Genomic DNA, 25458 nt, shown 5'->3' with positions numbered 1-25458 from the left:
CTCCTTCTCTTTCTTTTTGGTTTAGACGGGTTTAAAATGGATAGGTGTGCGTCGCTATATGTCAAATTATTTATAGGAAGCACAAGGTAAGACAAGACTTAGTACGCATCAATGGAGCAGTATCCGGACACTCTAATACAAAGTATGAAAAACTCCCTTTGGTCGTTTGATGTTTATCTTGCTGCCGTGTAAATAAGAAAATCATAAGCATTGCGATTTTAGTCTGGCAGTAGCGCTCGTGAAAAAAATTCATCCTCGGTAGAAAATAAGAAAATTAGTTTAGACAATCAATGTTATTTACTTTGCTTACCCTTTTAAACATTTCCAGACGCTGCTGGAAAACCAATCGTGCTTTTATTTTTTGATCATTATAAACGAAGGCTTTAATATTTTCCTAACGAGGTTAATTATATGATACCCTACCCTGGGTGTTAGAAAACGTGACTGTTTTGTATGACCCAGAATATTGACTCCTAAGTTGTAGTAGCTTTCCGCAAATCTAACAACTGAACAATGGCTGCTGCTCGCCCTACTGTTAGTGTTTACAACAAGGACGGTGCTGTCTCTTCTGAGACTATCGCCTTGCCTTTTGTCTTCAAGGCTCCTATTCGTCCCGATTTGGTTCGCTCTGTTCACACTGCTGTCGCCAAGAACAAGCGTCAACCATACGCCGTCTCCGAGAAGGCTGGTCACCAAACCTCTGCTGAATCTTGGGGTACTGGTCGTGCTCTTGCTCGTATTCCCCGTGTCGGTGGTGGTGGTACTCACCGTGCCGGTCAAGCTGCTTTTGGTAACATGTGCCGTAGCGGTCGCATGTTCGCCCCTACCAAGACTTGGCGTAAGTGGCATGTTAAGGTCAACCAAAACGAAAAGCGTTATGCTATTGCCTCCGCTGTTGCTGCCTCTGGTGTTCCTTCTCTCCTTTTGGCCCGTGGTCACCGTGTTGAGGAAATTGCTGAAGTTCCTTTGGTTATCGAAGACTCTATCCAAACTATCCAAAAGACCAAGGAGGCCGTTGCTTTGTTGAAGAAACTCAAGGCCTTCCGTGATGTTGCCAAGGTTACCAACTCTCGCAAGCTCCGTGCTGGTAAGGGTAAGCTTCGTAACCGTCGTTACGTTCAACGTCGTGGTCCTCTTGTTGTTTTCAACGAGGATGCTGGTATCGTTAAGGCTTTCCGTAACGTTCCCGGTGTTGAGCTTGTCAACGTTCGTCGTTTGAACTTGCTTCAACTTGCCCCTGGTGGTCACTTGGGTCGCTTCGTCATCTGGACCAAGTCTGCTTTCGACCTCCTTGACAACGTCTTCGGTAGCTTCACTGAAGTTTCTCAATTCAAAAAGGACTATGTCCTCCCTCAAAACGTTATCTCTAACGCTGATGTTACCCGTCTCATCAACTCTGATGAAATCCAAAGCATTGTTAAGCCTGCCGGTCCCGCTGTTGTTAAGCGTACTAACGTTCAAAAGAAGAACCCTCTTAAGAACAAGAACGTTATGCTCCGCCTTAACCCTTACGCCAAGGCCTACAAGCACAATGTCAAGATTGACAGCGGTAAGACCACCAAATCTGCTGGTGAGAAGTTCTTGAATGTTTTACATGAGAACTAGATAATAGGTCAATATTAATTTTTTTTTGTTTGGGTCTTATTTCAAATCAAGTAAAGTAGGATAGTTTTGCATTTTCAGGATATCTACTGGAATTCAAGCCTTTTGTAGTATGATACAAATCACAGTCATGAGTTAGAAAGCAAGAAGCGAGCAACTCAAATAAAATTAGAATGTAAACGTAAAAAAATAAATAAATTTGTATAAGCGTGAAATCTTGTTACTGTTTACTACCGAGGCTCACGCTAAAACACTGTATACAACAAATATCAAGCAATATTCTTCTCTCCAACTCCACTCTTCTATAAAGGCAGTATACTCATTTTATCCTTAAGGATCTTGACCCTTTTTTTTATTTAATATGAGGCCATCAATTGTTTCTTTAAGCTCTAAAATGGGTTTGACCCCAAGGCCAAAAACCGCACAAGTATTTAGACAACGAATTGTCTTGGCGAATGGAGCATCGTACACGATTAACACAACCTTACCTCGTCCTTATATGGTATCAATTAAGGACATTACAAACATGCCTCTAAACAACCCAGACTCGTATGCATTGTCCTCAATCAGTGGTCAAGAAACCCGCAGGTCCAAGTTTGAACAGCGCTATGAAGGGCTTTAGAGCAACTGGTATTATGCCCGAGGATTCTTTTACATGTACAACAGCTCTTTTTTCGTTTCCTACTTCTTACAGCTTAATTCATACTTCATTGTGTATAAATTTAAAGTACATCATTTGATTATAAACCGATTTGATTAAATTTATCTGAAAAATATATATATAATATGATGGATGGACTATGCTGAAAAGATGTAGACAAAATGATTTCCAATCATCATGGATGAATCCGAAACGGATGCCCACTTCGTCTTAATTTCTTCTACGCTTCAACGCATACTTCTAGTCATGCCAAGGACTAGACGAAATTGTTCACCAAAGAATGAAGCGATTGACTGTAAAGAATTGCTATTCAAAAATTCCTTTTTTATAGTTGTTCGACCTTCTTTAGGTTAGGGTTGTGACATTCGAAAGCGTCAACAATGGAAAAGCAAAGAATTCAGAAAATGATATTTAGAACGCCATGATGGTTGTTGATCGAAGCGGCATTACTGCTAAGCAAATAAAATGAATGAAAATTTACAATCATAAAAGGAAGAAATCAATGCCCTCACCTAATGGGCAGCGAAAATGTTTATGATAAATGACATATTTCGTGTGAAGAACAGCGTTGTCAGTGAAATTATTTGGTTTTTTTTTTGGTTTACAAAAGCGGACGCAATTCTATTCATGTAAGTATCTCTCCTTTAAACTCAATGTAGACAGACACACATGGAATTAAACTTGTGAAGGTAAGAGCTATTACATAGCAAGGGTTTGAGTAAGATTTACAAACAACGAGGTCGTAAAGTTTTTTATTTTATGATAGAGCCTATGAATTGCAGTGATCGATTCAAATGTCGCCTATTACACAACGGAGTTGTTTACACCGATGCATCAAGTAGTAAACCATCCACACAATGTTAATACTAATTATTCAGAACTCTGAGGCTTCTGAAGCTTTTGAAATATCTCGTTAAATCATAATTTATTTTCTGTAAAATAGTATCAAAGAGTATAGGAAAAATAATTATGCTTTCCGTAATGCCATTTTTATATTCTTTTTCCTTTATTTGGTATCTTTTCGAACCTGAATGCAACAAAATAACTTAAACAAAACTCAACGTTCCAAAGGACGATTATATACTGTACCAACTAGGTATAATGTTGCTAAAAATATAACATTATAGCGGTTAATTTCAAAAGATAGCTAACAGCTTCTTGCATGCACAGACGAGGATAGTTTGCAGGAATTTTTTTGAAAGTAGAAAAAACTACCGGAACAAAGTCAAACAGAGCAAAGCACAGTTCAGGAGTGGCAGTTTGGCTATGACGACCGTTTGCATACTCGAAGGTACGATAAACAGTGCGGACCAAAACGGCACTTGTTAACAAGATTGTAAATAATAAGGTCGAGTCATCTCGGATTGTTTTTGGTGGTCTTAGCGAATATCCACTTAAGTTACACGTTGGTCTATATTTAAGTACACCAACTACGAAAATTATCTGTATGTATAATGCGAGGGTATAGAAAAGCTGCAAGATGACGCTGCTGGCCGCCACGTACGAACCGAGACTTCGAAACAGACTAGCATTTTTTGAACTTCCATTAAAGCAGTGCATATAAATGGCTATTAGATCTTCGGTAACAAACAGAGCGACATATAGTTTCTGCTGGAGGAATAAAATCCGAGGACCATAAACTAATTTCCAGTGAAAAAGTAAAACATATAAATCAACTGAACAAAAGATTGGTGCAAGTAGTGCAATGGATATTCCGACATTCGAAGAATAACCTTTTGAATAGTAGTGAGAGGATCTGTAGATGGAGCATTCAATTTCTTTCAGTATCCTAGTCAAAAGCATGATCCAAAGAACAGACTTTCGCGACTTTAGCTTCGCATCCCATTGCGGTAAAATAGCACTAATTCCTTGTGCTGCATTGGGTATGTAAGCAAACATATATCTTTTGACTACCATTTGTCATGAGTTTTTTGGCCAAGATTTATCAACTTTTGCAAACAATTACCCTGTTGTTTTTGTCACTTAGGAAAGGAGTAAACAGAATGTACCAAAGAATGACAGCAACATACTTTCATGAATTTTATGTCTTTTAAAGCATTCTATTATGGCTTATTTCTCTTGTTTTACCGTTGTTCGGAATTCGGACTTCGCTCAGTAATTCGGATACCTTTGGGTGCTGCCTGTCACAATAGGTGTCTTCTTTATTTTATATATATTATAATATATCATTTTAAAAGTATATTTTTAATATTGACGAGAACAATAAGACTAAAAGGATGAGATATTACGAATGGTAAACAAATTAAAAAAAATTACGATATTAACAAATCGGACAGTCCTTTGGAGCAGAAGTCTTTCAAAAAAAGAAACTTTGTTTAACAAAGAGATAGATTACGTTAGCTATCCTAGAAAAGATATATAAACTATGAATCCACAGTCGAACTCTTCACATTGGAAGACTCGACTGGTTTGGCTAAATAAGATCGTCTTCCTACTTTCAATTTAGCTAACCAGATTCCTAGACATGACTAGCGTCTATACTCGTAGTACAACATAGTCCAATTCACGAAAACAATCCTACTTTTGTAGTTATTATTCCCATCGGATATTTATTCTCATAACCCGTGAGAATTACTAACGTGACAGGCAGGTCAGTGACCTCGTTACAATAATTTGATGGTAGTTGTCAAACGATATATTGAAAGTAATAATACAAAAGAATCCCTCTAATTCAAATAATAAACAATAAAAATTTTTCAAAATAATCTACTTTAGAAGAAATATACACCTGGCGTTGGATTGGAAGATTCAACTGATCTGGGATTACTGAATCTAGTTGCCGTCTATTTAGTTCATCAAGTCACTGGACCCCGAAATACTTAGAGCCCATACTGAGTAGAATCAAGCATAAGTAGATAACTTTTTCAACCTTCAAGTCCATATACTCAGTCATACAATCATATAAATGTCGCTAATTGAATGTTTTAAACCGAATTAAAACAAAAAAAAAAGAATATGCAAACAACAGAGGAATAAAACACTCAAAGGAGCAATATCTAAAAGTTTGGTTAAGTGCAATTGTGACACGGTATAGCAACGCAGCATTGATTTATTCTTCGACTTGGGTTAAGTAAAGCAAATAAGGAAAAAAAAAAAAAAAAAAAAAAAAGAGAAAAACATAACACATAACACATAAATAAAATACCCTTGGTTGGTTTCCATTAGACGGTATTTTCCTTTTACCTTTTTATCCAATATCTCGTCACATCATTGATTATAACGTTCTTGTTATAAACACAATTTGAAACAAATTTTGTCACCTGTGGGCATTTATCCTTAAAAGATTGAACGGCGTAGTTCAAAGCATCTATCTGGTTAAACAACTTTATTCAAAGAAACTTCGTCCATTTCAGATGATTGAGACATGTTGGGCGGAAGAAAATTTGGATGAAAGTTTATGTAGTCTTGCTCGTATAAGCAAGGATAAAGTGCAGGAATAAGAAAACATGCAGTAATAATCATTGGTACAAAGTCAAACAGAGCAAACCACAGCTCAGTAGTGGCAACTTTGCTTTGACGACCGCTTGCAAACTCGATGACACGATAAACAATGCGGACCAAAGTTGCAATGGTTGATAATATCAAAAACAAAAATGCCAAATCATTTGTTTTCGTCCTTGGTGAGCCCGGCGAAGAAGTAGTTGTCCTGCGCATTGGCCTATTTTTAATTACACCATATACAAAGATTGCCAGTAATACAACATATAGGATAGTAGACAACAACTGGAAAATGATACCCCCGAGTGCTATATCGAACCCCAGGTTCTGAGAAGACTTGCTACTGGATAATCCTCCACCAGAACATTGTATAAGAAAAGCTATAACATCTGCAGTAACAAATACAGCAACATACAGCTTCGGTGGAAGGAGGGAAAATTGGGCACCATATATGAGTGCCCATTGATAAAGCAAGACATACAATACAGCTGAATAAAGGATTGGAGATATCAGCAAAGCAATGGATTGTCCAATATAGGCGGAATAGCCCTCAAAATGAGAATGAGCATAAGCTCTGCATATCCAACCTGCAAGTTCTCCAAATGTTCCCACTAAAGGCACCCAAACAATGTTTTTTCGCTTCTTTATTAACATTCCTATTTGCAGAAGAAAAGCAATGATGAACAAAGCTATGGCTATTCCTGCTAGTCTATTATTAGGTATGTAACCAAAAACATCTTGTTCTAAAACCATTACTCGATATTTCAAGACGCGATCTCAAATTGTCAGCAAACAAAATATGCTTTACAAAAGCATGAGAACCTAGTAGAAAGGTTTGAAGTAAATAGACTGTATATTTTGAAAATTGTATGCCTTTAAAGCGTTCAATTATGGCTTATATTTACTGTTTGCGTGTTTCGGACTTCGGACTTCGCTTGAAATCTCCGATGTATTCTTTTTATCACAAGTTCTTAGTCGGACTACAGATAAAAAAATCGAAGGGAAAAAGTATGAGGGAAATTTGTTATAAAATCTCAGCCAGACCAGAGCGTGATTTGCTTTAAAGCAAAAACAGCTGGGAAGGAGAGCCTTGGTAAAAACTTCCGAAGGTTCTCTAGGAAGCAAAGTAGGAGATTGATCAATGGAGATTACTTCTAAAAAAAGGGTGCCTTGATTTCGTCAACTGGAACAATTGGGTGGTCGAATGTAGTGTTCGCATTGTAGGTCGGGATGGGATTGCTCGAAGTGGTAATATCGCAGCTAACATCGTATACTACGCGCAACTTGCGGCGAGAGACGTTAAGAGAATCAACGGGGCAAAACTTTGGAATTAAGCATTGAAATAGATGCAGTTTCCAAATAGTCAGATTCAGTAATTTCACGGAAGGGACCACCCTTCTTAGTCTCGTTGATATCCCAACGAAGGATATTATTAAAGTCGCTACCGCATCGTCCGCGAGCGCCGTTGACCAGGATGCAAGAATACTGGTTGGTATTCTTACGGAGAGCAAGACGAACTTGATGAGCATCGTAACGCACAAGAGTCATCTATTTGGGAAACGGACGGAACCAAAAGACTTCTTGGGATGCAAGATTTGATGAGCCTAGACCAAACAAGATATAGCATATCCAGCAAAGCCTGCATGGAAACCAATAGCAGCAACACGACGGCCATCAGCGTCTTAAAAGAGTCCAGCCATAAAGAAGACCGTTGCCCGAAGAAAACGCGACGAAACTTCCTGCCAACCTTTTTGGCTTTTATAACAACGAGCGAACTGGGATATCATATGATTGAGAGGACTGTCGTCGTTTTCAGAAAGAACCGTATATACAAGCATAACGGTGTGTATTTTTCCAGGATCCTTGAATGCATGCTGGCAGGAGTGCTTAATGGTAACACGGAAGCCAGCATTCGCTAAATCCTTCGCAGTCGTAGGGCCAAAGCGCTACGTTCCTCCAAAGGCTTACTTTTGGCGCGCAACCAAATATGAGTGCCAAACATTCCTATCATGCTGTAGAAAAAGTTCCTTGCACTGTTGACTTATGTTCCGAAAAACGAGAGGAAGCAGTTTTTTACAATTACCGTCCAGCAAGTAATCAAGATCTTCTATTAGATAAAAAACTTACCTGTTATACAAGTCTTTCTTCAAGATACCATGTTTACCTTTCAGCCGTTCTTTACATCACTGAGGATGGTATACATGCTCCAAAACATTTTTTTTAAACGCTTTGGTTCTATGGAATGGAGGAAGCTGTGTGCATGAAATACCAAAAAGAACCATGCAGTCCGCAGTACTAGTCCGATCAAAAACATTGTGTCTGACGATTACCTTGCAAATTCGACATTATTACCGGTATGGAGAGTTAAGTAACTGTAGAAAGAACATTTACAAACGTTAACTTGTGTTTGTGTCTACAAAATTCAAAAAATTTAGGGGAAGAAACAGGAATACTGAAACAGCGTCAAGTAGATCAATGGATGAAATTAATAATAAGAACATGAAGGAGCAACCAATGGAATAATTGGTTCTTTTTCAATATTGCGCTGCGTATTGGAGCTATGTTTCGGTGAGAATTTAAAAGCACGGTCAAATTGAATCTTGCTGTAATTCGCTTCTTTCCGAAATCTACAGCCAATCTTGGCGTCGCATGTTGCATGTTTTTAGAGGAAAACGAATGTGGTAAAACGGTGGATGCTATTACCTAGAAAATTGAAAGGTTTTAACTAATAGAAGTTGTTAAGAAAAAGGATAGTTATATAAACTCAACAGGTACGATCTGTGGTTTTAAAATGGAATAATATTCTATTGTAAACAAACGTTTCAGGTAAGTGAATAAAGTGAACAGGAATGTCTCGTCTCGCATGGAGGAATTAAAATACTTTGAGCAACCGGCTAAGATGCCTGGTTTAGGTATACTGATTAAACTGGTCATCATTTTCCATTACCCGTTGTTAAGACTTGGTAACAAACAGTTTCTTTTAATTTTACAGTGAAGCTCTCATCTTCGCATTAACTCTTATTATTTAAGAAGAGAGGGGAATTGAAGCATGTCCCTTCTCAAAAAGTTAAAAAGTATCAAAAATTATAAACGAGTCAAAAAATCTAGTGTAAATTACAATAAGAAAATAGCGCTATGATCCTAATTTTAAACCTTAAACTATAACTTTCCTATATAAAGTTACTGAAAATCACAATAAATAACTGGCAAATAGCTTTTACAATAAAAGCGGATTATCGTAATAATTCGACATGAGGAATTCACAAAAATTACTGATTTCAGTATCAATCGTTCCTTCATGATCGCCATCTTGATTAGAATCTTTTTGGTAAACAAAGTTTAAAAAAACCATCAACTCGTCGATTATTGTTATAGAGAAGCTCAGATCTAGCTTTGGAGCTAGCCCTTTCATCACATCCAACGAATCAAACAACTCAAATTTGTAAGAATGATTTTCGTTTCGGCAAACTGCAAGTGTTAACACTCTCTTCACTGCCTCAAAGAAGTAGAAATGTTGCAAACCAACTTGGGTTATTTCCTTGATCGAATCCACAATCAGCCGAAAGCTATAGATAACTGATTCTGCTAATTTTTCTTTCAATACTATCATTTCCTTTACACTTTGATTATCCAGACTTATAACCGGCAAGTATAGTATCGCTTTAATTGTCCATAATACAGATTTAAGAAAAAAAGATTGGAACTTTGATATTGAATTCAGTGGAGAATAAGTCTTCAAGTCAATTTCCATTGATAATAAAGATAACTTCACCTCAGTCCCATTGATATTCGAAAGGTAATCCTCAACTGGTAAACAAGTGGTACTTTTATATAATTTCAAACCCTCAATACAGAGTTCGCTAAGCAATCTTTGGTAAACAGTTTCTGTAAAACCGTCATTGAGTCGAAACAATTGTACTTCAGCGATGTCATGCTGCAAAAAGGGAGAACCGTGAAAGAAAATACAGATCAATGAGTCCAACTTTTTTATAGCCAATGTCAATTTCCAAACTTCCTCATTACTTGTTTCACTGATAAACCCCCGTACATTAATGAGGTTTAGAAATTGTATAGCCCTAGTTAAATTGGAAATACTGTCAGGTCTAGGATCCGTAAATTCCAATGCTGCGTGGAAAACAAGGTGCTGCAATGTTTCGATGGATTTCGGGTTATGAAATAAACCATTCAACGAAATAAGCTCTTCAGTTTTTTGATTATATTCTTCTGCTAATTGTTTTGGGGTAAGATGTACACTCTCACAATAACTCAAAATCATCACCGGCAATCCACTTTGCTTGAATACCACTGAAAGTGTGGAAAAAAGCAAGATTAAATCTTTCACTTCAAAGACTTCTTGAAAAAACCGTTGTAAGGCTGCTTCTATCTTGCTTCTAGATATAACATCAATCAGATTCGCTAAAGTCCCATAAAAGACATCACAACCTACTAGACACAATTCAAACGGTGGAACATGTTTGCAAAAGTCTTTGATATCTTCTGGAAGACGTAATGGTCTAAACAGGAACTCAAACGAATGATTAGAGTGAATATTTTCTTTCATAAATTGATCCATCAAGGTAGATAACCCAGAATATGATAAGCGTCCGCTTCGTTGCCTGTTTGCACTAACCAAACTTTCCTCTATGCTATTCTCACCAGAGTAACTTACTTCTTCCGTTGGGGATTTCGTGTTGCGTAAAGATCGTGCCTCTGCAATATATGATTCGTAATTGCATGTTGCATCTTCCTTTTTTCTAACACATCTTGAACAAGGAAGCTTTTTATCGCACTTAAGCTTTTTTTTCCTGCAGTTATTGCACGACTTTATCCTTGAGCTTTTAGAACTCTTCTGTTGTGCAAGATTTTGTGAACTGTCCATTCGTTGTACCTAAAATGTAGAAATCAAACGATATTGGCATAAACGTAAGTATATCTCAAAGCATAAATTTACTTGGTTCCTGTTGAATAAAGCTCAGAGCAAAGTTCATTCAAATGCAGAAAAAGCTTTCCTGCTGTCGTTTTTTTTCCTAATTAGGCTTGAGAGTATCTAAAAGATCTTCATTAGACTTCTTATTCCATAAATAAAAAAATAAAAATAAAAATAAATGATTTATTAACTTTTTTTCGTATTTGTGGTTGTAATAATTTTCTGGTAATGTATAAAGACAGGTCAAACGCGTTTCACAAAATTTTCAATATCAAAAGAAATCTTAAGCTATATTTGTTATTAATTTCCACCGAACACGTTGTATAAAATACGAATTAGAGAATACACGTGTACGTGAATTTTAAACATAATAATTTGTTTTCATTGAGACTTCGTAAAAGCGTTCTTCAATATTTGCAGGTTTATGTAACTAACTATTTTATCACTTAACTAAATTGCGAGCGATGAACATAAGACTTCATTTATTTTACCTTTAGTTTGATTATTGTTGTAACGTAATACGCCCAAAGCAGCAAATGAAAAATAAGATATTGAACAGACTATCGTTCTTCATCAAAAACCGCTTTAATGGTAGGCTACCTTTATAAAAATTATCGTATCGTGAACATTCTGATTAAAACAAGCAAAACGAGATTAGTTGAACGAATTTCTGGATCCTCTTATCATAATTTACGGAAGATTGCTTACAGTCATGTCCTTGCTTTCCCATTCTCAATAGCGTCATGGTCTTCATCATCACTAACCTTGGCAGCTTGAAGATGTTGAAACTCACTTGAAAATTCATCAACATTGAACGCATCCTCTGTAGAATCGCTTTTTACAGGAACAGGTTGAGAGCTGAATCCTTCATTGTCCGATTCGTTAGCTGTCTCAAAGTCAAAAGGTCTGTTCGAGTCACTCGAATCCCCGACGTAAAAACCATTTTGTGGGGCTAACTTCATTTTGTCGGAATAACTATCATTCAATTCGGGAAAATGTGAGACTGAAGGAGGAAGTTCATTTTCTACGTGCGTAGTTGTGGATGTTTTCAAGTATCCGTCATTATTTGGAAGAGGAGTACCGGAGGCTCCGTGAACGATCTTTGTTTGCTCATTATCATCAGAACTCTCTTCCTCTGGTTCAGTAGATTGAATAGGGGGAAATTCTTCTTCAGCGGATTTGGAAGAAATAGTCTTTTCACGGCGAGAAGGAGGAACGGGTGGCTTGTATTCCGAGCGTTTCTCAGACTGCTCTGACAATGCAGAAGTGTTGACGTTTGACTCTGTCATTTTAGCCATGTCAGACGAAACTGGCGAACCACGCTGAGAAGCAAAGCTTGATAGTTCGTAATGGCTGTTTTCACCAAGAGAAGAATCGGGCTTAAGTGAATATCTCATTTCTGTATCCAAGCTGGGGGTCTTGCTAGTTGGATTACTATACATTGAAGTATCTTTTGATGCACTGTGAGGAAAAACAGTGGAAGCGAATTCCTGTTCCCAAAAATTGGACACAGGAGAGTTAGCCTCTGAAAATTTCAGTTTATGGAAAGGATTCTTGGAAATACCAAAAGAAGCTGCAGAATTTAATGAAGGAGAACGAACATCTCTCGCAGGACCTTCAAATAAATTATTCGATTGTTGTAAGAATGGGCGATTGTGATTCTCTTCGTTTACTTCTTCATTTATTTTTGTTGAAAGGGATGGCACAGCTTCCTCAGCGTGTGTAGAATTAGGCAATTCTCGAGACGGAGAAGGATTTGTGCTCCGGTTTTTCGTTTGATTTTCTAGTTCACTTTTTGCAGAAGATAGCTGCTTTTCAGTATTACCTATGTTCAAAGATAAACCTTCCTTCTTCTGACTAAGTGACTTATTTTCTCTATCCAAATTGACTAACTGTTGAGTGACTGTATCAAGTTCTTGATGCAGAGTAGTCAAGATTTGTTCCTGATGAGTAATTTCATCTTTCAAAGCTTGGATTGAAGCGTTGGAATTGTTTATCATTGTGATAGCAGCTTCAAGGTCGGCGTGAGCCTCCTCAATAGTAACTTTCTTTTCATCATTTTGCTTCTTCAAAGCTTCCAAAGTAGCCTCTAAAATTCCGTAATCTTTCTTCATTTGTTGGGTTTGTAGACGTTTTGCATCAGTTTCCGATGTAATCTGCTTGGTTTTCGCCAGTTCCTCGTTATAGGCCTTTCTTATATCGGCCAACTTCGTTTGTGCGTCGCTATGACTATCTGAGACGGTTTTGGCTTCTTGTTCCGTGTATTTGTTGTTATCAGTAGCTTGTTGTAGTTGTGCTTCATATTTTGGCAATTCAGCTGCTACTTTCATTTGTTCATTGGAGGGTTTATGAGGTATAGGGGTAGCTACCGGAGGAGTGCCAGATTTCGATGGCACATTACCCTTATCCATATTGACCTTGGCTATCGACTGGCCAAAGTTAGATTGAGGTACGAATCCAGATAATGGAGAAGTCGTTGATGTGGGAGAAGCCACAAGTCCAGAGGTATGGACTGCTTGTAGAGGTTGAGTGTTATAAGCAGAGTTCTGAGGCAAATCTTGACTAGGCTGGGGCTTTAAGTCGTTAAAAGGACGCTGTGGTTGTGGAGAAGGTGAAAAGCTAACTTGATCCAAGCTTAACAAATCCTCTGTTCCCGAACTAGTTCGAGTTGGTTGGACGGTTTTCGAAGAAGCATGTGATATTGGCATCACAGGCTGATTCGTAGACTGAGGTGAAACAGCTGGAGAATTATGCTGCATGAGGGGGGTAACGGAAGATAAGGTGGAAGGAAACAGTTCAGAGGGCAATTCTTTTCCCTGAAGCTTCATCTTAATCAAAAAAAGAGCAATACAAAATTCACCGAGATTTAGCTTGCCAGAGCTATTCGTATCGCTCAGGTCCCAAATTTGGGCTAAAACATCCTCAGGAAGTTTGGAAGCAAGAAAAAAAGAATAGGCCTCAGAACCTGATATGTAACCTTTACGTGTTTTATCAACATTATAAAACAGTTGACAGAAATTGTTGATGTCTTGAGCTGGAATTGTCCAAGGATCAGAAGGAGGAGCAACATTACGAGTCCTTATAGGATTCTGAGCAGGAGGCGATTGAGCCGACGAAGCAGGCATCGGCATAACGGCTGATGTAATAAAAGATGGAGAAATCGTTGAAGGGAGGGAATTCAAAGTTCCACTAAGTAAAAGGTTGACGAGATGCATTCCTGTATTGAATTCACGAATGTCTAGAGCACCTCGCTTACGGGTGTCTACTAGGTTCCAAACTTGAGCAAGAACTTCAGTGCTCAATGGAGCACGGCCAAAAATGGAACTAGCTCGTTCACCGTCCATTAGTGAATCAGCTGAGCATACAGTGGTAAACATCTTTTGATAACGATTTAGTTCTTCAGGAGCAATGGGAGGCAAAGGAACGCTTCCTGTAGGATTTGAAGGTACGGGTGCGGGAGCTGCAGGTGTGCTAGAGACTAACGGTTGAACGATAGAGGAAGGCTCAACGTTAGACAGTTGAACATTCGAAAAATATGGTACTTTGCCAGGATTCCTGTAATCAAAAGGTCGCTTCTCTTGAGCAAGGGCAATAAGTCGCATGGCCACGCTAAATGCAGAAAAGGTTAAGAAGCCACGATTCTCTGAATCTGCCATTTGCCAAATCTATACGCATAAAGGTTAATAAACTAACTTACAATGTATAGGCACTATATACTCCTTATTATGCAGTGTATTTGCAACAACGTAAAAGGAAATAAGAAAAAATAGCATGAAAGGGGAAGGGAACCTCCTCTTAAGGACTTGAATATTTCTCTTTTTCACGTTCATTTCACGCTTGCTAATTGAAACACACTGCAAATCTAGCATGACATACCTGGCCCAAGACTTGAGGGACCAATCCTGACTTTTCAAGGAAAGGAACGGCTTCTTCACCAGTGAGTACGCCAATATCTTGTTTGTCCGCGATCTTAAAAAGCTGATCAAACCCATTATGTTCCTCAGGAGATAGATTCAGCGGCATTATAGATTTTCTTCAAAACTGACAAAGAAATTTAAAGCAATAAAGAATAGTTAAATAAAATAAAAGACTGCTAACGAATTCAAGGCAGTAAATAAATGGAAAGTATATGAATTAAGAAAAACTGCAGGAACGCGTTTCTTGAGCGCTGGTGCTGAACCAGGAACTCAGGAAGCATATCAGTGAATAGGGTAGTTTAAGGAACTATTTTACCCGAATACCAATGCCCTGTAGCATATGTAAATTGCTTTTAATGAGATGTAACGCGTTACTGAAAAATATATACGTTTTCTAATATGATATTTTGGAAAGAATTCATGAAGCAAGTAGTCAGGATTACGGTTTTCCGAATGGAATTCTGTTAATTCATTATAGTAATGCAGTAGCAAAGAGCCATATCCGCTTGCTGAAGGGCATCTTCTTGAATAATTGTACGGCTGAGACCAAGGACTTCATATGTCGAAAAGAACATAGAAATAGGATGACTAAACAAGAAAAAAAATGAGTTTATCTTAAACATCGCTTTATTATTTGGAGGATTTTAAGTTGTGTCTCTTTCCTTTTTATATCATCAAACCCATTTCACGTATATTTCATATTTTGGGGGACAGGGATCACTTGGATTAAGAGCTTTGAAGTAAAAACATCTGTAAAGACACCTCTGTCGCTTCAGGGTCAAAATAATCAGCTAAAAATTTCGAGTTCACCAAGGGCTTTCCTTTGTGCAATAGTCGAAGTGAAGTTACAGCAACATTCAACTGAGGAGCAAGAGACTCTTTAAGTTCCAAAATAGTGCTACTTGTAGAGACTTCAGCACTCGCAGAGATCACGGGAGGACGCACAGTTTTCGCAATGATATGCACTACAAAAGTATTAAAAATCGTGTGAGGGACGATGAACAGCGTACCTTTTTTTTCTTCATTTTTGAATTCTTCCTTTGGAAATGGAGTCTCTGGTAAGCCTATAGCTGTCTAAAAGAAATTGTAAGTTTCCATCCAATAGTTCCAAATGTAAACATACCGAAAGAGCAGAACCATTGATTTTATCAACTGAAATTCTGTCTGGATGCTTTCTTGAATTTTTTGATAGCTCCTCTATGAAAGACCTGACAATCTGAACTTGAGACATGGTATGTGGTGGTCGTTTATAAAGGTAAGGATGACTCACTGACTATGGTGGAATACAAAGGGCGAAGAGTGCCCTCTTTTCTACAAGAAAGAGGAGTAGATATCTTATCAAGGTTGCTTTGCTTTTTTTTTTTTTTTTTTTTTTTTTTTTTAATAAAAGATGAGTAATGTTATAAAGATTTGATACTTTTTGTTCTTGCTTGATTCCGCTCCATGAGCTATTCATTAACTCGTCTATAGTTCAAGAAGTGATCGTTTCCTTTAGAAGGAAACGATGCTTAGCCTTGCAATCTTCTACATTTGCCTTGGGCACTGCAATAAATGTAGCTCTGTTCGGGGTAAACAAAACAACGAGCGAAGCAGCAACTAATAGCGATATGGAGTATTGTTATTTTTTTTCGAATTATAAAATTCAGTGTGCTGAATGTGTTTGCACTGTTACACCTGATATTGGCAAACCAAGCAATTAAATTTGAAAACTGAAATCGACATTATGAGGTCGTCTAGTATTACTTCTTTTTGCTTCTTCAAAGTTTATGAAAAAGTATTGTGTAAACATACGGATTGGACCATTCACCCTGCTGTCTTGTGTTTTATGGCCAAGCAATTGGGAGAGGCGGAAAGAAAAGTTGCTTTTTAGGTTATTTTTAACATATTCGTATATTCTTCAAGTGCTCAAAATTTTTTAGTAATTATACAAGATGTCTAACGGTGAAAGACTTAGTTACATAAATGAAGCAATGAGCTTCTAGTGCCTAAAGACTAATTTGACGCTTTTCAAAATTAGTACAAAATATGCTGGTAATATTTTTGCGATCCTCAAAGTCACTAGCTTCGTATTTTAGAAAAGTGCAAAGCAAACTTGTCATTTGATCATTAAATTCATTATTTACACAGGAAAAAAGTAAACAAATATATATTTCCAACCGAGTAACGAAAGTGACATGTTACTTAACGTCGTTCCTCGAGTGTTCTTTTATATTTGTTACTGTTACTCCGTACAGAGAAATTAAACGAGGAAATGGAGGAATTATTCTTTCTTACTAGTAAAAAATGTTGACGATGATTACTAGCTTCTATATGAAAAATTCATAATTGTGACGGAGGAAACGACCGATTTCGGTTGCTTTTACGAAGCAATTGCTATTATCGGGCTTCTTAGCAGAAACAGTTAACTTAACAAGTATTACTTTTAGAGATTGTTTCTGTGAGGCTAAATTTCTCATATTCTTGTTTCTATGGAAAGCACGTGTCATGCCGTATGAACACAATGATAGAAACACACACTACGTGAACATTCAACGAATGCCTATATGTGTCAAGGTCAACGCAAATATAAAGGTATGTAAAATTTAGATACAGTTTCTTAACCAGCATCTTTGTTGCTTTATTTCACAGTTTAATTTTAATTTACATTTGTGTTGGATGTAAATACAACCAAATAGACTCACAAGTAGCCTCTCTGCTGTGAGTTTTCTCTTCATTCAATCATAAGATAGAAAGTTAATTGGTAAAGGATAGTCTTGAGCTTCTCTTTTTTTCTCTGACTAGACACATTTTTGTGTATCATTTTCTGTAATTCAAATTATCTATTTGGAAAAAACTATATGAAGGTTTTTTAAATTGCTATTTTTTATAAAAACTAATCGATCACTTTCCAACTGCATTGTTTTCTATTTTCAATTTTCTACATAGTCTTTACACTTCACCTCATTCATATTCATCATGAATACTTGAAATGTACAAAGCAAAAGCTTTTGGCTTGTTTTAGTTCTTTTTTGTCTCTGAAAGAAAGAAAAACTAGATTGAAGAAAAAAATACTACTATTATTGCTGCCAATCGGTATAGAAACGTTGTAGCCAGTTTGTCTATAGTTTTCCAGATGAATAACTCAGGGCTGGAAACACCAATTCGAAGGACCTCCTTTAATCATTTGGTGGGTACTTTGTCCCAAAAAAGGCTTTTTACGCCATCTAGAAATCGAACTAGTTTACCATCTGCTCAGAGAACTGTTACACCCCATAAACAACGAGCGTTAGCTAGAAAAAGTTCTCTTTATAGAAGAAAGAGTAATATTCATGCAAACAAAACTCCAAGAGATATACTCAGGGTGTTAAGCCGTGCTCTGGCAAAGCAACCCATTCCCTCTCCAGCCGAAAACAGCAATGGCAGTTCCCAAAAGAAGCGTCGTAGGACATCTTCTACAATGCCGATAGCTCCTCCATTTAGAAAGAGCTTATCCAGACGCTCTTTGGAACGTAGAGACAGTACAATTTATGGGGAAGAAGCCGACTTAACTGCGCAATCTATTGAGGTACCGCGACGTTACTCTGCGAGAATGAGTGATATCTTTACGCCGGAATCTCGAAAATTAAGCAACCTGCAAAATCCATTTACTTTTTCCAAGACTGTGGAGAAGGAGATTAATCGTGTCCAGGAGAGCGCTCTGAGTAATTCACCCGACCAGCTCTTAGATGTTGGCGATGAAATTCCTGTATTTCGTCTTCCAATGAGTGATTATGAAACGGCTGATGCCGAAGAAGAAACACCCTCAACACAGAGAGCCAGTATGCAAATGAACCAGTACCAAAGCCCTATATTCACACTCAACTCAGATCTTTTTGAAAATGATGCTTCTTTTTCTAGAGCATCCGAAAAAGGTCGTCAATCACTACACAATCCCCCAGTCTTTGATACTCAGCCTTACGAAGATGAAGGAGGGTTTTCGGAAGTGTCGCATATAGAATCTCCTACTCCTAGAACAGTTTCGAAAGGGAGTGTTTTTCAAGAACTGGAAGAGCAGCAAACATCTGATGCTGAGTCCTCTAGAATAGATGAAATGCAAGGAATTACTTCACCAATTCAGCAGCCTGCACTAGAGGAAAGCTTTAAACAGCAGGTTCTCCCTGATGCTGAGTCCTCGAGAATAGATGAAATGCAAGGAAATACTTCACCAATTCAGCAGCCTGCACTAGAGGAAAGCTTTGAACAGCAGGTTCTCCCTGATGCTGAGTCCTCGAGAATAGATGAAATGCAAGGAAATACTTCACCGATCCAAGAACCTCCAATAGGTGATATTAGTGCAGCAAACGAAGAAGTCAATAACCATGAGAAGAACATATCCTTGTTTGATAAAGATGGTTTCAAGAAGCCGAAACAAAAATATCGTAAAGCATCTTCAGCAACTTTACCTGATTCTAATATACGAAAATTAGCAAATGCGTATTCAAGAAAAAGCCTTTCATCAAGTGTCATTGAAGAACTCTCATCAGTATCCGATATTTTCTTCAAGCAAGTCGCGGAGGATCTATCGGCTTACGCAGATCATGCGCATAGAAAAACCATTGAAACCGATGATGTCTGTTTGCTTCTAAAACGACAGAGGAAGATTCACGATAAAGTTTCCCTAATGGGTCTTCAACGTTCCTATTTATCCAGGGAAATAAAGCCTTTGACTTTTAAGAAGCGTTAATGCTTCATGTATTTTTTATTTTTATGGCTGTTTATTCTTGTATATTATGATATCTGTTAACTTTCTACTTTGTCAGTTAGAAACATATGGCTCGCCATATTTATGCCATAATTCTTTTCGATAGGAAAATTAATTATTTAGAGACCATTCCCATGTGGATATTGTCCTAATTTAAGTATTCCATCGGTACATAAAGGTTCCTGCCAAAATAAAATATATGTATAAAATAACACACTGACGGCTTCTATTATTTTATAACCTCTTACATTAATTGGAAGGTATCTAACTAGTGCTAATTCAGTGATCTATATCTTCAATTCATATTGTGTTTAATAACTTTCCTCCAGTTTGCTTACCGCCGAGTAATTCAGAAAATATACAACGGGTATTTTAGCCTGCCAATACCTAGAAAAATTCATTAATATGAAATCTCTTCATCCATATAAACGGGAGGATGAAAATTTAGAGGATGGAAATCCTAATATGTACACCTTGCAAGGTGTCATTCAATATTTACAGTACGAAGCGTTCAAAAATGAAAGAGACAAAAATATATGGGAAATTGAAAAGGCAGAACTCAAGGTATTCATAGATGAAATGATGTTTATTAACAATTAGGTTCGAATTGCCAGTCTTGAACGAGAAAAAGCAAGGCTGGAACAAACTAATAGTTTCCAAGAAAGACGAAACGAAATGTTAGAAAAAACTTTAAATCAAGTTTACAAAAACAAAAATGTTTCAGTAGACAAAGTATACCCTCTCATGCCTGATTTCAATGCTACCGGCACTACAGAATCCAAGTCTGATGCATGTTTACGCAAAAGCAGAGATTTTATTAAAAAGTAAGGAATTGATTGACAATATGGTGCTAATAGAAATTTAGATCTCTCCAGGAAGTTGTTTATTTAACCAACTTACAACCAAATATTCGCTGGAACAGTTTACAAGAGCAAACAGATTCACAGGAAAAGAATTTGAGTACCTTTAATTCAGAAAATAATGCCCAGGATTCGTTTTTAAAAAAGGAGGTAATCCTGAATGATGCTACTGATGAAGATTTTACACCAAATGATAATAGTAATAAGCCTTTGTCTGATGATATGATTAGTGATGATTTACTCGAAGATGAAATAATGACTCCAGCTCTTCCTTCTTCAGGTGATCCGTATTCCGCAAAGACACCGAAGGTTATTAAACGCTCTTCAGCCAATACCTCGTTGTCCGATGCTTTGAATGCGAGTCAAGACGCCCTGACTCAGTTGGATATTAATGAGGAGTTTCATTTCAATGACAATTCTATTGAAGAACATGACAATTGGAAACTATCGTATGAGATTATAAACTCCGCCGAAATTACTCGCTGTATCACGCATGAACCTTTACCAGGAAGCACGCCTAGTTTTGCTTCCGGTACTGATGATGGAATTATATATATATGGACTCTCTCCGAAAAGCCGTCCGAACGTATTGTGAGTGAATTATCTCCTCACTTAAGTTTTTACGGTCACAAGGGTCCGGTCTTAAGTTTATGCGTACCTAAAGCTACTCATCACATCTTTAGTGGAGGTCACGACGGGACGATTCGATGCTGGAAATTACCAGCTATTTCATCAAATGAGCCGTCTTCCATTCCCATGACAGAAGCTACAGTATTTTCGGGTCATGATGATTGTGTATGGGAACTTTTATGCTTAGAGAAAAAAGAAAAAAATCCGATACTTTTGTCTTTATCTTCTGATAATACGGTACGTGGCTGGAAATATACAGGAGAGCAATTGCTTCAAATTCTAAAACACAACAAGCAACCGTTGTCTATGTGTCTTGTCGGTGATCAGTTAGCAATTGCTTGGAATGATGGATTTGTTCGTCTTTATGAAGTAGAAACCCAGGAACAGGTCGATGAATTCCTGATAGCGGGTGATTCAACACTCGGAGATCCTGCAATCAAAGATCGCATTAATAGGATCGTTGCTAAGCAAGAGCCCAATCCTTGTCTGTATTCACTGCATGAGAACGGTATTTTACGAGTTCATGATTTGAAGAAAAAAGAATGTATTTGTGAGAAAAGCGTAGATAATTTTGCTTTGACTGGCATTTCATTCGTTCCTCATGCTTCACAACTGGCTGTCATAAGTGCTGTCGGTAATATCCATGTGTACAGTCAGGATGATTGCCTTTCTCCGATTTCTGGACCATACAACTCAAAAAATAACCTTACTGGAAACGATAATTTTGATATTCTTTGGCTCAACAATTCCGTGAATGATAAGCAGTTTCTGGTAATTGGTGGTAAAGAGCGGATTCAGGCATACAGCCGATCACTAATCTAAAGCTCGCTTAGTTGACACTTGTTTCTCTTTAGAAAGCTGGGATCCCTAACAGAAGTGCCACATTAATAAAGTCTACAGGATTTGCTGTTCAATGAAAATATACCCACTGATTAAGTACGGTGAGTGATTGCTTCATAAAGACAAAAATAATATAGACAAGGAGCATCAATATACTAGGTTAAAAGGAAGCTTTCATCTTCATGGTCTCTTTACTGTGAACAGTGGGGTTTAAAGATTCAGCTCGCAAAGCGCGGCAAGAGAAACGGCTATAACATTAAAGGATCTCGGCATACATATTGGTAAAGTGATTCTTTAAAGTCCAATTGATTCATATAGTGTACAGCGTTAGTAACTTTTAGATCTCATGTTGCGGAGGCTCAGTTCAAAGCTCCTTCTACTATTTTAATCCTTGCTTGAGAGTTATACTAATGTGGGATTGAAATGAATTACTGTTTCTTTAAAATTTGCTACATTTCAATATCAAAAAGTTCAAGGAGACAGTTTTATGCCAATGTATTAACAAAACATCTGAACAAGAAGGATATAGACTTAATTACAAAGTAAACTACTGAAACAAATGATGCTTAAAATAAAAAAATTTGCTTCTGATTATGTTGAAAATTGAAACAGGAGGTACCTTTTGTAGATATTATGTTAATGATAACAAAGTTCAATGGTAAGTAAACCCAACAACATTTGTTGAATACGGTCGAAGAAATAAATTGTGATTAAAAGCACATGCATATGTGTTATAGAGTTATTGGCCTTTACGTTTTGGCATCACCAAAATTGTTTTCTAGTTGACTTGCTGTTGTTGGCTAGGACTTTGAAGACAAATTGCTTTACATCTACAAGCTTTCATTAATATACCTTAGTCACTGAATGCTTTCGTTCTATGAATTACTACAGGAAAATACATGGGAACGAACGAGGCCGTTAAAACCTTCTAAAAGGACTCCTTAGAGTGTGAACGTAGTTTGTAATCATGTAGAAGATATATTCGTGTATCAATATCGGGTAAAATGTGTCGCGAAATGGGTACAATAATAGGTCACATAACTAGTCTTAAGGTAAAGCGGTTCTTAAACCATATCCATGGTTTCTACTTTAAACAATAGAGCCAGTAATTACCTGGAAAGCTTTATCAACGCTGTCAAGAGGAGAGATATCAATTTCCTTGACAAGACACTTTCCTGACCCCTTTTCAAAGATCCAATGGCTACGGAACAATTTTCCATCTGGTTTTTTTGCACCAAGACGTTCAATTAAAACACCTTCAGGGTCCGATAGCAAATCGTAAGGAAAGTTCTGCTTTGTTTGAAAACTCTTTTGAGATTTACATGAATCAAAGGATACACCGAATACTTCATAGTCGGCGGCCTGTATCTGTGGATAATTATCACGAAATCCACAACCTTGCTTTGTACATCCTGGCGTACTAGCTCTGGGATAAGCAAAGATGACAAGTCCGCGAGATTTTATCAGTTCTGGAAGGTTTACTGGGGTCTCGTCTTGATTGAGAAGAGTAAGGTCGGGAACCAAATTACCTACATTAATAACTTCTTCTGATTCCTTCGCTTTTGCCCCAGTGCTTACAGACTCGGCAGCAATAGGAACTTTGGAATTTGAAGGATCCCTCGAATTCAAACGTGTAGAACGTCTAGGAGTAGATGCAGTGTACTCAGTCATTGGTTTTAAATAAAGAAAAAATTTAGTAGGAAATATCCGAAGATAAAAACTCCTCCCTTAAAGCCGGTTATCGTTGAAATGTGCGTTGGATTGAATTCGCCGTGAATGTCAAATAAAATTACTAGCAACTAATAAACAAGTTAATGTTACCAGTCAATTCGTTTTAAAAAAAGAAATTATATAGTCTTTAATAGACAAATCTTTGATATTGGTTAACGTGGTCTGGTTTGGTAAAGGAACGTCTTCAAGCACTATTTTATAAATCCGCCATCACGACGAAAGCAAATTTCCATATGAGACAATACGAAATATCAATTAGACAACTGAAAAAAGAACCCTGGCTCTAAACATTCACTTTTAGGCTAAGTTTTGACATCATGAGGTACCCTTAAAACTCTATGAAAGTGGGAAATACCTTCAATAGAAACTTATAGCATTCTTGAGAAAGAGAATATTTTCTTATTTCAACAAATAAAGCCAGAACCAGAACACTGCAATGCCATTTTATCATTCTGTTCAATTGTTTATTAATGTACTGCTCGTTATCAAGCGTAAAAATGTATAGCGTTTATGCACCCAAAGTGAAGTTCTTTATAAGAAGCTGAAAGGTAATACACTAAATGCCAACTCACTCTGTTTACTAGGAAGAACTTGGTAACGAGAACCACATTTTTTAAAGGGCATTGTTCAGTGTGTAATTCCGATAAAATCCGCTTTTTCAGTGGGTTTCTGTTTTCTACTTTTTTCGTTTTGACCTGAGGTTTTATTCTGAAGACGTGAACGCTGGCGAAATTCTTGTAAATTGTATTCGGGGATTTATTCATTTTTGGAGAAGGCGTTATGTCGGATTCTGTAGAAGAGAGCAACATTGATCATTCTGCTGATCAAACTAACAAGAAATCTCGTGCACCGTAAGTTAGAATGGCTTGTGGGCGATTTTGTATATACTAATCAGTAACGGAATTTAGTCCAAACACCTCGTTTCGTCAGCAGAGAATCAAATCATGGCAGCCTTTACTAACTCCAAAAACGGTCCTTCCTTTGTTTTTCATTTTGGGTATCATTTTTGGTCCATTAGGAGGCGGCCTATTATATGCGAGTTCTACCGTACAGGAATTAGTCGTTGATTATACCGATTGTGAGAAGATGGCTAATTATGATAATTTTACAGAGATACCTTCGAAAAAGTATAAAGCAGCTTTTGACTATTCCTTAAAAGCAAAAAATTCAACACCGTCATGGAAATTATCTAACACGCACGACGACGATTTGGATCTGGATATTAAGGTCTGCAACGTTCGTTTTACTGTTCCATCTGTGATGAAAGCACCAATTTTTCTTTATTACCGCTTAACCAATTTTTATCAAAATCATCGCCGTTATGCCAAGAGCTTGGATGAAAAACAAATTCGTGGTTATGCTCAGAATAAAAATGATGTGAAATCTTCTGGGTGCTATCCGTTAGAGGCGAATGAAGAGGGAAAACCATACTATCCTTGTGGCTTGATTGCCAATTCATTATTTAACGACTCTTTTTCAATGTTAAATCCCATTGTTAACGATGAAAAATCATCAAAAGCTTATCAACTTAGCTCAAAGAACATCGCTTGGGCTTCTGATGCCAGCCGTTTTAAAAAAACGAAATACAGCCCCAGCGAAGTTGTGCCTCCTCCAAACTGGGTTTTGAGATACCCTAATGGATATACAGAAGATAATATGCCTGATTTATCTACTATGGAGGAGTTACAAGTATGGATGAGAACCGCTGGATTACCGACATTTAGCAAACTCGCGAGACGCAACGACAAAGATCAATTACTTCCTGGAACTTACGAACTTAGTATCGGGCTCCATTTTCCTGTCAAAGAATACGATGGAACCAAGTCTATAGTACTTACCACTCGCTCTGTTTTAGGTGGTAAGAATCCTTTTCTCGGAATTGCCTACATTGTGGTGAGCGTTGTAAGCGTTGTTTTGGGTACATTATTTACATTACGACACTTCATCAGACCTAGAAAATTGGCAGATCATCGCTATTTGAACTGGGACTCTGAAGACAATAACATTGCTCCTCGCTTGGGTGGACTCTAAATGCATGAATTCATCTTCCCCCTTTCTTTTTTATTAACGGCCCTTTCTCTTTACTACTTATTTATTTTCTCACTTGAGAA

General features: G+C 37.4%; 13 protein-coding genes across 13 annotated transcripts; 6 read left to right on the top strand and 7 right to left on the bottom strand.

The window, feature by feature from the left end:
* Positions 1-513: 513 nt before the first annotated feature.
* On the top strand, positions 514-1605 carry rpl401 (60S ribosomal protein L4; the record flags this gene model as incomplete). The annotated part of the gene is made up of 1 exon (XM_056181259.1): positions 514-1605. The coding sequence occupies one exon, from the start codon at positions 514-516 to the stop codon at positions 1603-1605; it is 1092 nt and encodes a 363-aa protein (XP_056036328.1).
* A 358-nt stretch (positions 1606-1963) lies between these two features.
* On the top strand, positions 1964-2224 carry tam9 (mitochondrial ribosomal protein subunit L31; the record flags this gene model as incomplete). The annotated part of the gene is made up of 1 exon (XM_056181258.1): positions 1964-2224. One exon carries the CDS (start codon positions 1964-1966, stop codon positions 2222-2224), a length of 261 nt encoding a protein of 86 aa, XP_056036329.1.
* A 1146-nt stretch (positions 2225-3370) lies between these two features.
* Positions 3371-4180, bottom strand: SOMG_02465 (RTA1 like protein; the record flags this gene model as incomplete). Its single annotated transcript, XM_056181257.1, has 1 exon — positions 3371-4180. One exon carries the CDS (start codon positions 4178-4180, stop codon positions 3371-3373), a length of 810 nt encoding a protein of 269 aa, XP_056036326.1.
* A 1419-nt stretch (positions 4181-5599) lies between these two features.
* SOMG_02464 (parasitic phase-specific protein psp-1) lies at positions 5600-6475 on the bottom strand (the record flags this gene model as incomplete). Its single annotated transcript, XM_056181256.1, has 1 exon — positions 5600-6475. The coding sequence occupies one exon, from the start codon at positions 6473-6475 to the stop codon at positions 5600-5602; it is 876 nt and encodes a 291-aa protein (XP_056036327.1).
* A 555-nt stretch (positions 6476-7030) lies between these two features.
* Positions 7031-7270, bottom strand: SOMG_02463 (Alanine dehydrogenase/PNT, C-terminal domain; the record flags this gene model as incomplete). Its single annotated transcript, XM_056181255.1, has 1 exon — positions 7031-7270. One exon carries the CDS (start codon positions 7268-7270, stop codon positions 7031-7033), a length of 240 nt encoding a protein of 79 aa, XP_056036324.1.
* Positions 7271-7308: 38 nt separating this feature from the next.
* SOMG_02462 (uncharacterized protein) lies at positions 7309-7641 on the top strand (the record flags this gene model as incomplete). Its single annotated transcript, XM_056181254.1, has 1 exon — positions 7309-7641. One exon carries the CDS (start codon positions 7309-7311, stop codon positions 7639-7641), a length of 333 nt encoding a protein of 110 aa, XP_056036553.1.
* A 1298-nt stretch (positions 7642-8939) lies between these two features.
* Positions 8940-10601, bottom strand: SOMG_02461 (DNA-binding transcription factor, zf-fungal binuclear cluster type (predicted); the record flags this gene model as incomplete). The annotated part of the gene is made up of 1 exon (XM_056181253.1): positions 8940-10601. The coding sequence occupies one exon, from the start codon at positions 10599-10601 to the stop codon at positions 8940-8942; it is 1662 nt and encodes a 553-aa protein (XP_056036322.1).
* Positions 10602-11359: 758 nt separating this feature from the next.
* ede1 (EPS15 repeat family actin cortical patch component Ede1) lies at positions 11360-14672 on the bottom strand (the record flags this gene model as incomplete). The annotated part of the gene is made up of 2 exons (XM_056181252.1): positions 11360-14314; positions 14526-14672. The coding sequence occupies 2 exons, from the start codon at positions 14670-14672 to the stop codon at positions 11360-11362; spliced, it is 3102 nt and encodes a 1033-aa protein (XP_056036323.1).
* A 620-nt stretch (positions 14673-15292) lies between these two features.
* SOMG_02459 (ubiquitin family protein, Get5 candidate) lies at positions 15293-15797 on the bottom strand (the record flags this gene model as incomplete). Its single annotated transcript, XM_056181251.1, has 3 exons — positions 15293-15531; positions 15577-15640; positions 15690-15797. 3 exons carry the CDS (start codon positions 15795-15797, stop codon positions 15293-15295), a joined length of 411 nt encoding a protein of 136 aa, XP_056035083.1.
* A 1881-nt stretch (positions 15798-17678) lies between these two features.
* cnp20 (CENP-T histone fold, kinetochore scaffold protein) lies at positions 17679-19268 on the top strand (the record flags this gene model as incomplete). The annotated part of the gene is made up of 1 exon (XM_056181250.1): positions 17679-19268. One exon carries the CDS (start codon positions 17679-17681, stop codon positions 19266-19268), a length of 1590 nt encoding a protein of 529 aa, XP_056035082.1.
* Positions 19269-19691: 423 nt separating this feature from the next.
* far8 (SIP/FAR complex WD repeat (scaffold) subunit, striatin, Far8/Csc3) lies at positions 19692-21598 on the top strand (the record flags this gene model as incomplete). The annotated part of the gene is made up of 3 exons (XM_056181249.1): positions 19692-19850; positions 19887-20110; positions 20152-21598. The coding sequence occupies 3 exons, from the start codon at positions 19692-19694 to the stop codon at positions 21596-21598; spliced, it is 1830 nt and encodes a 609-aa protein (XP_056035068.1).
* A 1107-nt stretch (positions 21599-22705) lies between these two features.
* Positions 22706-23287, bottom strand: bcp1 (thioredoxin peroxidase Bcp1; the record flags this gene model as incomplete). The annotated part of the gene is made up of 1 exon (XM_056181248.1): positions 22706-23287. One exon carries the CDS (start codon positions 23285-23287, stop codon positions 22706-22708), a length of 582 nt encoding a protein of 193 aa, XP_056035067.1.
* An 840-nt stretch (positions 23288-24127) lies between these two features.
* mug89 (phospholipid-translocating ATPase complex Lem3 family subunit) lies at positions 24128-25378 on the top strand (the record flags this gene model as incomplete). Its single annotated transcript, XM_056181247.1, has 2 exons — positions 24128-24198; positions 24256-25378. 2 exons carry the CDS (start codon positions 24128-24130, stop codon positions 25376-25378), a joined length of 1194 nt encoding a protein of 397 aa, XP_056036524.1.
* Between the last annotated feature and the right edge of the window lie 80 nt (positions 25379-25458).

The sequence above is a fragment of the Schizosaccharomyces osmophilus genome, chromosome 1 (genome assembly GCF_027921745.1).
Source record: "Schizosaccharomyces osmophilus chromosome 1, complete sequence".
Classification (NCBI taxonomy): Eukaryota; Fungi; Ascomycota; class Schizosaccharomycetes; order Schizosaccharomycetales; family Schizosaccharomycetaceae; genus Schizosaccharomyces; species Schizosaccharomyces osmophilus.
Note: the sequence above shows the minus strand (reverse complement) of the source record. Positions and strands in the feature narration are given on the sequence as shown.